General features: G+C 34.4%; 1 protein-coding gene across 25 annotated transcripts in view; it reads left to right on the plus strand.

The window, feature by feature from the left end:
• The window catches only part of MYCBP2 (MYC binding protein 2), a 201,492-nt gene that overhangs the window by 83,614 nt on the left and 102,610 nt on the right, over window positions 1-15,268 (plus strand). For all 25 annotated transcript variants that reach the window (XM_075046016.1, XM_075045994.1, XM_075045995.1 and 22 more), the window contains 12 exons: window positions 887-1,004; window positions 3,037-3,241; window positions 3,590-3,743; window positions 6,202-6,374; window positions 7,496-7,621; window positions 7,723-7,850; window positions 9,522-9,613; window positions 10,640-10,774; window positions 10,857-10,940; window positions 12,186-12,282; window positions 14,128-14,320; window positions 14,945-15,219. In XM_075046016.1, coding sequence (XP_074902117.1) covers window positions 887-1,004; window positions 3,037-3,241; window positions 3,590-3,743; window positions 6,202-6,374; window positions 7,496-7,621; window positions 7,723-7,850; window positions 9,522-9,613; window positions 10,640-10,774; window positions 10,857-10,940; window positions 12,186-12,282; window positions 14,128-14,320; window positions 14,945-15,219 — 1,780 coding nt within the window. The remainder of the gene's footprint in view (window positions 1-886; window positions 1,005-3,036; window positions 3,242-3,589; window positions 3,744-6,201; window positions 6,375-7,495; window positions 7,622-7,722; window positions 7,851-9,521; window positions 9,614-10,639; window positions 10,775-10,856; window positions 10,941-12,185; window positions 12,283-14,127; window positions 14,321-14,944; window positions 15,220-15,268) is intronic.

Genomic DNA, 15,268 nt, shown 5'->3' on the forward strand with positions numbered 1-15,268 from the left:
TTCTTGAGGGCTCCTGTTCACTTTGGGATTGAGATAAAAGTTTTAGTGTCTTTTACTTCTTTCTTTTTGACTTTTCTGCTATTTCAATTCTAAGTCATCACTTCAAGTTTTCTTTCTTTGCTTCTTGACCATCCTATTGGGTTTTTTTCTTCATTTTTACTGGAATGGGAAATTTATTTTCTTATACCTGTCCATATTTGGGAGGCACATGGATTAGACTTTTTCAGATTTTTCTGGAAAACAGTTTGGAGAAGTTTGTTCTTTCTTTCTTGAGTCTATGAATTTGATGGAGAGCAGTTTTTTAATGCTTTATTCTCCATTACAAAGCTGATGGAGGTGGGTAGACCTTCTCTTTCTTTTATAATTCCCTAGACAGTGATCTCAGGAGGGCCGTATCAATATTGCTTCTGGTAATTGTACTAGGATACAAACCATGTAAGGCTTGGATTGCTTCATAATGCAAACAGGTTTTTGAAGCGCTTAACCACCGTCCTCACAACAGAATTTTTTTACTGCTACAGTTCATTGCAATATAGTTTATATACATACTTATACGCACACACATATATATTAGTGTAACTGCAGTAACATTAATGTAATCCTGCAATTAAATATTAACCATTTTTATTCTGTACTAATTTCTGAGTTTAACTGAAGAGAGGGTACTTGATCTGGTCCCTGTAACAAGAGACCATAAACTTAAATATCTGGTACAGTTTTTCATACCTTTGTTCATTTAATATGCAAGTTGTTGCTTGACTGATTCCGTATAGTATGTGAACATAGTGAATATATTTCACAGTGATCGAAATCCTTATAATACTAATGTATGTGTTAAATGTTGCATGAGCATATATTGATACAAAATTAATTTATTTTTATATAGGGGATGTCCCACTTTGGTGCAAGCATTACCAGGTCCTAGTACACAAGTTACTGCTGGGAGCAACCATACAGCTATTCTCTTAATGGATGGCCAGGTTTTCACATTTGGAAGTTTCTCAGTAAGGAAATAATAATAATACTTATGGGAATAAGCTAGTAGTTAATGTATTGCTCAAAGACCTTTCAAAACTGCTTGTACTTGCTCATATAGAACTACTCATGACTTCTGCATATCTTTTGTGTCTGTTATGTTTAAAAATGCAACCTCTAGTATTGTTGTGGTTAGAAAAGCATGATGCCAGAAATTCTTGGTGGTTTTTGTATTTTAATTAAGATTGTGATTTAAAACTCTGTTATTTTATAAGGTGCACCAGTTTTCTCAAGCTCTTACTGTTGCAAGCTCTGTTGCAAATAAGTATCTATTGCATATTCTATTACCTGTCTGTCTGCATTCATTTGAAGAAAATAAGTGTGCTGTTTTCTTTCATAGAAACGGCAATGGGTTGCAGAAGTTATGCTTACACTTGAGCGGAAATTATTGCTCAGTATAACACAGCATAACTCTGGTACTCTTCTTTAATATCCGCATTACGTATATTGTTGTATGTCCATGTGGAATCCATTCTTATATTCACTGAATAAGCACTTCAGCATCATTTAGTTCCCCTTCATCCTGACTTTAGGCCTTTGTGCCTCCTTGTCTTGGCAAATACCCCCCTCACTACAATCTTTCCAGAGTCATCCCTTGGTCGTGCTTTCCCACTAATGTCCTTTTGGCAAGAGCTAGAGTATAGGTATTGAGCTATTTCTCTATGCTTTAAAAACTCTGTACTGCCAACCACAACAGAGGAGAAATTGCACCTTTTGAAATCTGTCTTTCTACAAAAAATAAAAAAAGATGAAGACTGAAATTTTAGAAGCAGAAAATCATGTTTTGAATTAAAAGCTTGCCACAAGATGGCTCTTTGATTAGGTAATATTTTGTTGGTTTTCAGACTTTCAAGTAAGAGCTTTGGTGTCCATGTTTTTGTCAAAAGTGGCTTGGACACATAAAAGTTTAAGCTTTGTTGACTTGCAGTGAATCTTAGCTCCTGAAAAACCAAATTAATTGTCAGAAATAGGATTTAAAAGCCTCTCTTGACTGGGGTTTTTTCTTTCTCTAAAAGAAAAAGTAAATTCAGACCACCTGTTCTCTGCATCTGGTTTTAACATTGTAATGCTTGAAAATTTGTTGAAAGCTTCATAAAGTCAAGACAAGCTCAAAAGCAAGTGTGTTTCTTGAAAATGTCTTCACTAAGTTTACTTACATACAGTGTTATGTAGAAAGAGTGATGAGTAGCATGCTGGGTATTTGAGGGTATTTGCTGTACATGCATGTTTTTTCTCCCTTACCATTTTAAATAAAGTTACCTTGACTTCATTAGCCTGCAATGAATTTCCTTTGCCTGAGTGAGGAAGATGGAGTCTGAACAGGTTTATTGCAGCAGTTCTTACTACATACTTAAGTACAGTATAAGAACTGTTGGTCCATCTCTCAGTAACTAGTTGTACATAGGAGATAAGGCCCTAGGTCTCCAGTTCAGGATGTTAATGAGCATGTGCAGAGGTGCTTGGTTTTGCACTTCATGTTCTTTTTAGCTCAAGTTTGATGTGCTAATTGATTTCTAGGTACTTCTAAGAGGTATTTGCTCTGTATGACTTACAGTCCATGTAATTTCAGAATTGAGTGGTATTTAGACTGTCTGAATGTGAATGTAGATTCCCCCCTCCCCCCCTCCATTAATTCATTCCTTGTCTATCATTGAAGTTATTCGGATATTGAGTATTGAAAGAGAATAATGCTTTTATATTTTATTCTGAAAATGGAAAGGAAGGTTATCTGTCATGGAGAGGTTGAGTTGAATTAAAAAAAAAAAGAGTTTACTCAAAAACCTAACTGAACAGGGAGAAGAATATCTCTCAATATCTTGTTCCTTGTATTTAAATGTGTAACACTTGACTTAGAGTAGCCATTGTTTTTTGAAGGTAATTTTGTGGTAGGCTATCTCTTCCACATAATTAATTTTGTATGTTGAAACTATTGAAGTTAACTTGTTCATCTTTGAGACTTATTGTTACTATTACTTACTAATTCTTGCATTCTCTTTATAGAAAGGGCAGCTTGGCAGGCCAATTCTGGATATGCCCTACTGGAATGCAAAACCAGCACCTATGCCTAATATAGGCTCTAAATATGGACGCAAAGCAACATGGATTGGAGCGAGTGGAGACCAGACTTTTCTCCGGATTGACGAAGCTCTCATTAATTCTCATGTGCTTGCTACATCAGAGATATTTGCAAGCAGGCATATAATAGGCAAGAACTCTTCTATAATATTTTAAATGCTTATAGAAGTATTAGACAAAAAAATAGCTTTGGTCATGTGAACAGTAGGACAAGTCAAAAATGTCAATAGGGGGAATTAAAATATTTTAGCTTTGTAGTTATACTGCACATGGTGGTCCTAGCTCCTTTAGAAATCAATTATATTAAAAAAAAGAATGTAAAAGTCTAAACTTTTCTTGCACTTAAATCTTACTATGGTTTATTTTTTGCTGTAGCAGTATAACTGTTCTCTACTACATTAGTGCTTCATGCATAGAAAATGTCACATAATGAGTGGAGTCTTCATGGTTTTCTGCTCTTTTTTGCTCCCTGATCTAGGTTTGGTACCAGCTTCGATATCAGAACCTCCTCCTTTTAAATGTCTTCTGATAAACAAAGTAGATGGCAGTTGCAAAACATTCAATGATTCTGAGCAGGAAGACCTTCAAGGTTCTGGCGTGTGTCTGGATCCTGTCTATGATGTTATTTGGAGGCAAGTGTGGATTATAGCTATTAAAGTTGTACTATAGAAATATTTTAAAAAATATTTTGGGAGGCTGGAGATTTGATTATGCTCATTTCCCTTGTAGATGAAAAACAATTTTTAGTCTTCTGTGTATCTTTTTTCACATTTTTTGGATGATTTGTTCAAGTAAGCCCAAGCCAAACATCTTCTCTTGCCCAAATTTTTTGGATTTCTTTTCTTTTTTGCATCATTTTCATTCCAGTATCATGATGTTTGGGGAACCCCAATCTATTCCACTTATTTACTCTTTTTATCTTACCCTTACTTTCCCTTACTTTCTTCCATCTACTTAACACTTCACTGAATAATTCTCTTGCCAACTTCCACAACCTTGTGTCTTAAATCTTCATCCTTCTCTCAGGCATTAATGGTTAAGACTTGAATAGGAGAAGGGGTGGAGTAATAGTATGCTTTCTAGTTTTGACATTTGGGAGGTCAAAATAAAGAAACTTATTTAGATGACATAGACATTCAAATTATGGTTGTAGTGATTTCACAGTCTTTGGGGTGCTTGCTTTCAGTGGAGTCTTTGAGCAGGCATAGATCATAAGCCCTCATTCCAAAACAGAATCATAATATCCAATTCTTCTATAATGATTTAAAAGCTATGTTAGCCGGGATTTGGGAGAGAAATTTGAACTGTCATCTGAATGCAAGTGATGGATGCTGTTTAAACTGTTTGAAGACTTAGGCAAAACAAGAATAATCATTTACAGTTAGAATAAAGCAGGGAACCAACTAGTCTGCATTCATCTAGAAAAGACAGTATCATGTAGGATCATATCTTTAAAAGATCATTGTGTCCATAGGCTACTTGCATCCTACTTTGGATGTCTTCATCCAAAATTGAGATTCAAGAACTTAATAGCCACTTAACATTGAAGCATGCGTATTTGCTAGGCACGTTCCTTTCTGACATCTGAAGTTCCTTGGATGGATGTAGTTCTGCATTATGCACATCCCCAGGATTATTTGGATCTCATTAGTTAGGTGCCACTTCTTACTTAAATTATGCTGAGATTTGAAATAAGGAAGAGTAGCACCCACATCCCTTAAAGCTCTTGGTCATGATACTATCAGCATGATTAAACGCACCGAAAGACTCAGTTTATGAAAAATGCAGTTATTGATGGCCATGGGAAAGCAGCAAGTTTCAGAGGAGAAAACGTGGTGACATTCAACTTGATGTAGCACACTAAAATGGTTATTCAGATGGAGGAAGTTCAAAGTCACATATTAAAAATATTATTGGGGTAAACATGGGTTGAGATGTTTTATTGTCTTGCAAAATTTGGGGGACTGTAGAACTAAATCTAGAGCTTAAATACTTAACTGAAGAATGGATTCTTGGAGTCTGTGTAGATTTATTTCTGTGTTATATCCAATTGTTTAATAGAAAATATTAGAACAGTCTAAAGAAGAAACATGTTCATGAATATGTGTATTAGTAGTTAAATATTTGGTATATAGATTATCATTCCTGGGCATTTTTATTCATGCCTATTTAAATGAAGGGGGCAGTTTCTCTATACAGAGAGACAGAATTCTTGATTACGTTTTTTCAGAGCTTTATGACTTTTTCAGGTGGTAGTGAAATTCAAGTGGTTAAATAATTTCATTTGTGTTTGTATAAACTTGCACACTGATAACTTGTTGAAATCCTGAATACATGTGGTGTCCTATAATATTTTTAGTTAAAACTATTTCTTTCTCCATTAATTAGACCGTGTTAGCCCCATTTGGATTTTTAGAACAGTGTACAAGTGAAAATTCCTTTTGTGCTTATTAAGAACACTCCCACAGACCTATGTCTTCTGTTTCTTCCTTTTGCATAGTGATATCAAAGACTTCCTTTTTTTTCATTTTCTTTTTCTCCATGTTAATCTATAGTACAGGAAGTCTTTGTATTCCCTTGTTTATGCTGCCCTTTTCTATAATCCCTTAAAAACTCACAAGGTGATGTTATCCATTTAAAAAAAACCAAAATATGTTGGATTTCTCAGGATCTTTTTACTCTTATTTGAAGGTGAGTAACTCTTACTTTCACTTGGCATCGTTATCATTTTTTAGTACATCTGCCATTATAAATGGTACTTTGCTAGTTATTTCATGCTTCTTAATAAACTATACCATTTTAATATTTATTAGCTTTGAAAAGTGTCTAACATTTTCTGAAATTTGTAAACCTATTATATGACTGTTTGACTTGAAGTACAACAAGAATATTTTTGTGTCTTTCCATTTGCTAATGTGTTAACCTAGTAAAGTTTATATGTATTTGGTGTAATGATGTTCAATTTTAAGAGTTTGTACTAGCAGATCTTCATTTTATGTTAAATAGCTTATAAAATTTAATCAGTTAGATTTTTGTATTTTTTTAGTAGGTGAAAGTTTTTTTTTTTTACTCTGTTTTGTCTTGCTCTAGGTTTCGACCAAATGCTAGGGAACTGTGGAGTTACAATGCAGTAGTTGCCGATTCCAGACTTCCCTCAGCTCCAGACATGCAATCCCGGTGTAGTATTTTGAGTCCAGAACTTGCTCTACCAACAGGTTCCAAAGCTCTAACCACCAGATCTCATGCAGCTTTGCACATTCTAGGTATACATTTATAGTTGATGAGTCAGAAGCTTAGATGAAATAAAGAAACATTACTTAAGGTATAAATGAATTGTAATCTAACAGCTTTCTGACTTTTTTGAGTTAAAATTTTACTTTGTATTCTTTCACCATCGCTCTTATCACTTATGATCTGGCTGATATGCATTAATTTAAATCAAAATAGTTATCTTCTGCCATCTTAATGATGCTAGAGGATTTTAGAGTTCTGATGGAACCTGCTACTAGAGGTCAGCATAATAAAGTAAGAGACTTTCCTAGATGATCTTTTTGAACAGTCTGCAGAATAAATTCAGTAGTGTTAAGTTAACCTCGAGTCTCCAAAAGACAGGGAAAAAGTGCTTTTATATAAGTTTTTTTTATTTTAAAGTAAATGCAGTATCCAAAATTAGAATTTACTCTGCAGTTTTGTGTAACGGGGCACTAAGAGTAGTATGATTTCCTTCTGTAGTCTAAAAAACCTACCAAAACAAAAAACAATCCCACTGTGTTCATGTATAAACTGGCCATATGCAACATACCCAATGCTCCAGAGTGCAGCTTTGAAAGTTATTGTAGCTCACTGATAGTGACGAGTGATCAGTTCCTTGTCCTGCTTCCTTCATTGTGTGTTAGAGATGTGATAAATTTTAACTTGAACAGTACTTTTTTGTGTCTGAGTCAGAGTAAGGCACGTTAGGTACCCATGCTTATGAAACAAAATGCCTTTTATGAAGGCTCTTAAGTATGCCCATAATTCAGTTACTACTTCAACTTTTTGGGGGGAATATGGGAGATGTAAAAAGGAGAAAAAAAAAAAAAAAGGTGTTGCTGTCAATTTATTTACTATTGGAAGAGTTGCAAAGTAGGTTTAATTACATTTCTTGGTTTTTCTGGAAAATGAATAAATTTAAATGAAATCAATCTTCAATAGTGAACCTTTAGATTCTACAGTAGTGACCCCGGATCTAATCAAAGCTATAACAATATTTGGTAGCGTATGTGTGGTTTAGGGACAGAACAGTTAGGTTGCTTTGATCTTTTTAACTAGTATTAATTTCCATTTCACTGATTATAATCAACAGTAAGACATTTTGAGTTCTTTTGGTTTTGCTTTCTTTTAGGTTGTCTTGATACTTTGGCTGCTATGCAGGACTTAAAAATGGGTGTAGCAAATACAGAAGAAGAGACTCAAGCAGTGATGAAAGTTTATTCTAAAGAAGACTATAGTGTTGTTAACAGATTTGAAAGTAAGTACACAGTAAAATTTTATAGCACAAGCTGATCAGGCTTGTGGAATAAAAGATCAAGATAGAGTAACTATTTTTATTGGTTTTTTTTTTTTCTGCAGGTCATGGAGGAGGCTGGGGTTATTCAGCCCATTCAGTAGAAGCTATCCGTTTCTGTGCTGATACGGATATTTTGTTAGGTGGTCTTGGTCTTTTTGGAGGTAGGGGTGAATACACTGCTAAAATAAAGGTAAGTTAGTTTTATTTCTTGATGAATGAGTGGTTTACTGTATATTAAAAGCACTAGTAATAGAACTACAAGAAGGGTTCTCAGTGAGAAGTAATGAACCTTATGCAGGTAAGGTGGGTGAAGTAGAGATCTGAGAATTACTATTCTTAATTGTCAAGAATTGGCCCATTCCTACCTTCACTAAATGCTATGTCATCTTACAGGTGTTTTGAGCAGATATGGTAGTGGGTCGAATGGTTCTGTGATCTATTTACACAAAGCTCCATCTGCAGAAAATTGGTGCTGTGGGCTTCAAGTTAGAATCACGTCCTATGTCAGGATACATGAGGCACTGCTTCTTGAAACCAGTAAAAGAGTGCTTATCAGTAGCTGAAATTTCTTTGGTACATGCTTCCTACTTTCCCTGCCACTTCTTTCTCAGAGTGCTCTCTGGATAGCTTCTCAGCTGGGATTCTTCAGCTGAGACTGAATGGCAGAAAACATACTTAACTGCTCTGTACCAAACATAAGGATGATTAGGGCCGGAGCACATGCACTGATTTAAAATAAATAAATGGCTTTGGATAAAAAAGCTCACACAAACACACAGTGTGATAACAGAGCTCTGGTTTCTGATAAGTAGCTTCTGTTCCCACATTTAATAAGGATTTCGGAAACTCCCTGGAAGACATTGTAAAGGAAGGATCTAATATCTGTCTGAGATTTATAGTACATGTGTATATTCAGAATATGTTATTGTTGTTACTTGTCATCTAGTGGGTTATTGAGTTTTCTTTTTCTATTTTCAGATGAATAGTTATTAAGGTTTGGTTTAGGGAAATGGATGGCATATGCTTTAGCAGTAACATTTGCATAAGACAACAGGAGATCCAGAATAAGTGGTTGTACTTTATCTTAGTTTAACACAATGACTGAGAATTGTAAATGTTTAAGGAAAGCCAAGAAACTTAACAAAAAAAAGCACGACTAATGTTTAAATACTAGAGGTAGCAATCCTATGAGAGCACTCTAGTATTATTTTTTCAATTTTTTCTGGTTGTCTAGGATTAGTTTATAGCAAAGATAAGATTTGCCAGTCCTACCACAGATAAACTGTGTATTAAATTGGCATTTGCATGAGAAGTCATAGACGTGTATTGTGGTCCTTTTGCAAATTCATCAAACTGTAGAAATGATTTTTGACTGAGTAAGAAACCCAAGTTCTTTTGAAAAGGGTATCGTCTTTTGTCCTAGTCACCACCTGTTTATGACACTATTGACTAGCTCTGCTAAACAGTCAAGCTATCCCTTTCCGCAGAAGTTGAGTATATCTTCAGTGCATTTCATTCAATGACAGAAAGCCTGCACCTTCTGCCCAGCTTTGCCTTTTTTTAGATGCTCTGCATTTGTCTTGCAGGCAAAATTTAGGGAGTTTCTCCACTTAAGAATATATCTAGGCATGAGGCTGGGAGGTCAGTGTCAACTGCTATTTTTTAACAGTTAATAACATTACAAAATCCTGACTTCCAGATGGGTATTTGCCTGTCAGTGATAGTAACTAGCATTTACTTTTGGGAAGGGTAAAGAATAGTAGTAATAGACAGTTTGCAGAATGCCAGAGAGGAAAAAGTGGTATTACAAAGTTCCTAACACCTAAAATGTGTTTTTACCTTTTTTTTCTTACTCCATCAGTTGTTTGAATTGGGTCCAGATGGGGGAGACCATGAGACTGATGGAGACCTTCTTGCTGAAACAGATGTCTTAGCGTATGATTGTGCTGCTAGGTAAGATGTTTTCCTTACCTACTTCTACCTACTGCTTGATATTTATTTTTACTTTCTTCCTACACATTTTAAAATCACTTTAAATACCAACAGAGATCTACATCATTAGAAGTTTTTAGCAAGTGACGTAAAACTTACACTCAAACAAAGTGTGTTGGGTAAAGTAGTAAAACACCAAATACCTCACCAAGCCATTATGGTACTAAATTAAAAGAAGGAAAAATAATCTCACACTTGCTCTTGTATAAATCAAAGTCAAATCACATATTCATCTGATGAGAAGACAAGACAAAACATTGCAGCAGCTCTTTTTAATACTTCTATCAAAAGGATGCTTTCAAGTACAAATGGGTATTTGCATTAAACAACTCATCATTAAACTTACTGCAGTATGGAATTATCATAACCAGAAGAAGGGTTATTGTGCTTCAGCTCATTAGAATACAAGCAGTTATTGCTTGAAAGATTTTGTGCATATGGATGTGGTTAGCCATGTTTTAGCTGCTTTTTCATTCCCTGTTATGAAATAATTTAACATTCAAATCATCAGTGACTAATTCTTTTAGGTTTAATTCTTATGTGTCAATACTCCTAAATATATATTCTATTACTTTCTTAAATATTCATGTGTAATTCCTAAGAATTTATTTTACAAAAAATTTCTGAAATTGAATTAAAAAAATATAAGTAATACTTTACTTGCAGTATTATATAGTAAATGTAATAGTGTTTGTGTGTGTTAATTTAACTTAATCTATCCGTACGCTATTTGGCATTTGATATCTGATTGTTTCAAAATGTAAGATCAAGCTAGACTTAGGCATTTGTAGGTCCTTGTGAATTATTTTTTTTAATGACTACAATATTTTTCAATGAAATATTTTTAAGTTTCGAATATAATAGATACTTGAGATTAATAATTAGTTCCATTCATTTTCAATTTTCTTCTATAAGCAGGGTGTAATTCGTTAAAGATTAATCTAGAAACTAATTCACATACATCTTTTCAAAATTTACTTCTCCCAGGGAGAAGTATGCAATGATGTTTGATGAACCAGTACTCCTACAAGCTGGCTGGTGGTATGTAGCCTGGGCAAGAGTGTCAGGACCTAGCAGTGATTGTGGATCTCATGGACAGGCCTCTATTACTACAGATGATGGGTATATTTTTTTCTATTCTTTTTTAACACAAAAGAAGAGATCTAATATTACTTGAGTAATAACCAGTTTATTTCTCTTTCAGTGTTGTATTTCAGTTTAAAAGTTCCAAGAAATCAAATAATGGTACAGATGTTAATGCAGGGCAGATCCCACAGTTGCTATACAGGTAATATTTTGCCCTCTGTTTAGAACAATTTATTGGCATGTGTTTTTTAAACAGAAGCCCTGTTAAAGTAAGCATATGTGTCATGACATTATTATTGTATTAAGCTAAGGAAGTCAGTATCTGAAAAATTTAGGGAAAGCTTAGTGTCTTTGAGAAAAGTAATAAATCCATTATACCAACATTTATTTCTTTGCCGTTTTCTTGCATTCTTCACATATGTTCTGAGTTTTTCATTTAGTTCTGTAGAGCCTCATAATTTCATCTAACATACTTCATTTTTTTGCTACTTCAGAAGTACTCTATTTAGTAGGCCTCAGTTTAGGTGCAGTATACTATCAAACACATTATTTTAATGAAGAAAAAAACGGCAATGAATTGTGCTTTACAATAAGTTACCATAAATTTATTATTCCCATGATAATTGTTATGTAACTCTGTTTTAAGAAGCTAGAACTCTTTCACTATATTGCTAATATATATTTTTCAGATTTCCTCAGATATATCCAAGACCTAATTTTTACATTTTATGTATATATATATTCCCCCTTGCCCTGTGTTGATTCTGAAACTTGGAATCTCTTCATACCAGTTCTCTTGCTATGTCCTTTCTAAGCATGTCCTTTTCAAGGTGTCCCCTATAAGAACAGCTCACTTTTGCCAGTAAGCTTTGTGTCCATAGATATTTATCTCTCCAGAGGAAGGTTTCATTTTGACAGATGCACATAAAGTTCTGGCATAACCTATTAATTGTTAGGGTGATTTCGGTGGAGGGATGGCTGTAGCCAAAGACCAACAAGCCTTGGGGTCTCTGAAGGAAGGATATGGCTGAAGAGCCATGAGAGGCACAAAAGGAAAGGTGCTGCAGTGACAGATGCTGCCTGTATTTTTTACTTCCACATACATTTTTACTTTCACAAAACTAGTGTTCTTTAAGGAGTAACATTTCTAGTCTTAAAAATGCCATGTGAAGAAATACAGTAAATACTTGTAATAATGTAATATGTAGTTAAATCTCAAGTTTATTATCAATTGTCAGAATTCTGCCAGTTGAAGAGAATTCAAGATATTTGATTACTGGTCTAGAAGAATTAGGAACTGGAGGAAGTTATGGTGAAATTGAACATTTTTTTGATAATTACCTTAAACTTTTCTTCCATTTTTGTTCCACTTGAACAATACAAACAGTAAAAACTGCTAAAAGTAAAAAATGCAGATTTCAAGTCAGTTCTTAAATTGTTTTTCCAGGCTGCCAACAAGTGATGGCAGTACGTCCAAAGGAAAACAGCAAACCAGTGAACCTGTGCATATTTTAAAGAGATCTTTTGCCAGAACTGTCTCAGTGGTGAGTATTATCAAGAATCTTCTGTGTTTCCTGGAAGTTCAGAAAACTGAAAGACGTACATGTGGAAATAACTAATGATTTTTTTCTGTCTGCTTTATTAAGCAGAAGTTAGGTACACTGATATATAGAACATGGTATTTTTTTTTTACTTTTTCTGAAGATTTCAGATGTAAACTTAAATCTAAGCTAAGCTTGGTATTGACCGGAGGATGAGAGCCTGGAAATGTATTTGCTAACAAGGTTGAGCTACTTAGTTTGGGGTTTTTTTTCTGGGGGGGTGGTGTTGAGTTCATTCTTCCTGGTTGTATTTAATGTACAAGCCTTACTCCCTGCCAAGAAATTAGTATTAGCAGGCTTTTTAGAGTTTTGAGGGAGCTTTACTATATGCTCTCTTCCATGGCTTTTAAATTACTGTCATTAATTCGTCATTGGTGAGATTCATCTACCTCTTGGATGCATTCCAATATACATTGACTATCAGATAGCATTTAATTAAATTTTGATAAGCTGAGGTATTAATAGGCACAGTGAACTGCAACTGTTAGTAGAAGATAGTCTGCAGTTCTTCACACACAAGGAGGTTAGTCAAATTTTGAGGAATACTGCATTAAGTTGAAATGCAATATTATCGTGCAGGATAAGGCCAATTCCGTCTTCATGATTTTGAAGTCCCTTCCTTACCTGTTACAAGCAATGATTACATTATTTTCAGTTCCATCCTGGTTTATATTTTATACTGCATTACATGTACTGTCAGTATTCTCAACTGATAGTTACACTGAAGTTATTGCCTCCATATGGACACTCAGAGTTCAATTTTCTTAACCAGCTTGCTTTCTCTCATTTATGTATTCTCCATTTCTTCAGTATTCTCTGATGATCAGGATGATCTTCTGTTCAGGTTTCTTCTAGAAATGTATTAGCTACATGATTTACATTTTTAGTAACCATCGATATATTAATAGCTACTTTTAATAAATGTTTGCTTAAAAATATTTGCATTAAGCTATGAACTCCTGTGGCTTTTAATACTTCACATTGTATTCTCCCTCTTCATTATCTTGCTGCTGTTATCCCTCACCATAGATCTGGGATAAGAGGAGAGTTTGGGCTTTCTGGAGCATTAGGGATTTTATAACTAACTTTGAACAATCAGCTTGATTGTTGCAACTTGACAGTATACCTGCAGCTTGAAGGTATTCAATACCAAATACTTGTAGTTTGCCTTCTGAGATACAACTTTATGAAACTATCAACCACATTTAATAATAGTAGAAACAGATTTTTGGACAAACAAAACATTTTTTAAATCCTCATATTTCTTGTGGATTGTCATGTGCTTATGTTGAACTTTCAAGTCCTGTAAATGTGATATAGTTCCCATGATCCTGCAGATCATAACTGTTTAAAAACAAAGCAAAGACAGCCCAATAAGTCTTTACTGCTATGACAAGAATGTATTCTGTTAAAAGTTGGTATTACACTATTCGTACGCAGACAGAGCAAGTAAAATTTACTGCAAAATTTGTATTACAGGAGAATACAAACAGTTGTTAGTTCTTAAATAACTGAAAGACTTCCACACACTTATTATTATAATATATGTTATAAATTGCTTTTAGCATGGTATTATAGTGAGGTGTTCCCTAGAGTCTCAGTCCTCTTTTTTATTCTCAAGCAAATAGGATTTGTGTGTTGTATGGTAGATGTGTATAAATATAAATATGTTTTCATAATAAACATGGATATAGATGCTCTTTCCTTTCATCTTATACTGCTGCTGAAACTTCACTTTTTGTTTTTAACACAAAATCTGTCTTCTGTATCCTTCATACCCTGAAATAGGAATGCTTTGAATCTTTACTGAGCATTCTTCACTGGAGCTGGACAACACTGGTGCTGGGAGTTGAAGAACTTCGTGGACTTAAAGGATTCCAATACACTGCTACTCTTTTGGATTTAGAAAGGTTGCGTTTTGTGGGCACTTGCTGCCTGAGGTTGCTGAGGGTCTACACCTGTGAAATATATCCAATATCAGGTATTCCTCTTAATTCACTTGTTTCATGTTTATCAGCAAATAACAATCTACAGGACATTCAAAATTTGTTCTAAGTATTCATGTAGCATATGCTATAAGATGAAATTTCTTGTACAGATGGTTTTGTTGGAGCAATTTAGAGACTTGCTGTCAGAAACGGGGTATTTGCAATTGTCTACATAACCAAGCATCCAACACCAAATATTTACACTGTAACTTGTGTGTATTTTAAAATTAATTTCTTGTTTGGCTTGACAGTTGAGTTCTTTGGACTATTTGTATCCTCTTTTTTCCCATTTCTGTACATAGTAGCTGCTTTGGTGGTGAGCACAATTTGAATTTGAAAGACAGTGTCTGTTTTTCATGCCTGTAGTTTAACAATGCTCATATTAAGATGCAGCATATATTATGAAAGACCAAAAAATTGGAAGTTTCTGATGTTCAGGTTTCTTCAATGTAGTTTAACACCCTTCACTGTTTTCCTTTTGAAATTAACTTCTCTGAATATAGATTCATCAACATTGCTAAATTCTAGCTGCTTTATTTGCATGTAAAATGTGCATTTTAATATGAAAATGTTTCATTTATTGTACATTTAACACTCCTCTTTGTGTAAACTTCTAGCTACGGCAAAGGCAGTCGTAGAAGAAACCAGCAAACTAGCAGATTGCATTGGAAAAACTAGGACCTTGCTGAGAAAAATTTTATCTGAAGGAGTTGATCATTGTATGGTGAAGTTGGACAACGATCCACAAGGATATCTTAGTCAGCCTCTCAGTCTTTTAGAAGCTGTTCTTCAGGAATGCCATAATACATTCACAGCTTGCTTTCATTCATTTTATCCAACACCGGCTCTGCAGTGGGCATGTCTTTGTGACTTGCTTAATTGTTTGGACCAGGTACATTAAAATGGCATAAGTAAATATTATAACTTCACTTGCCCTTTTG

The sequence above is a fragment of the Buteo buteo genome, chromosome 14 (assembly GCF_964188355.1).
Source record: "Buteo buteo chromosome 14, bButBut1.hap1.1, whole genome shotgun sequence".
Lineage (NCBI taxonomy): Eukaryota > Metazoa > Chordata > Aves > Accipitriformes > Accipitridae > Buteo > Buteo buteo.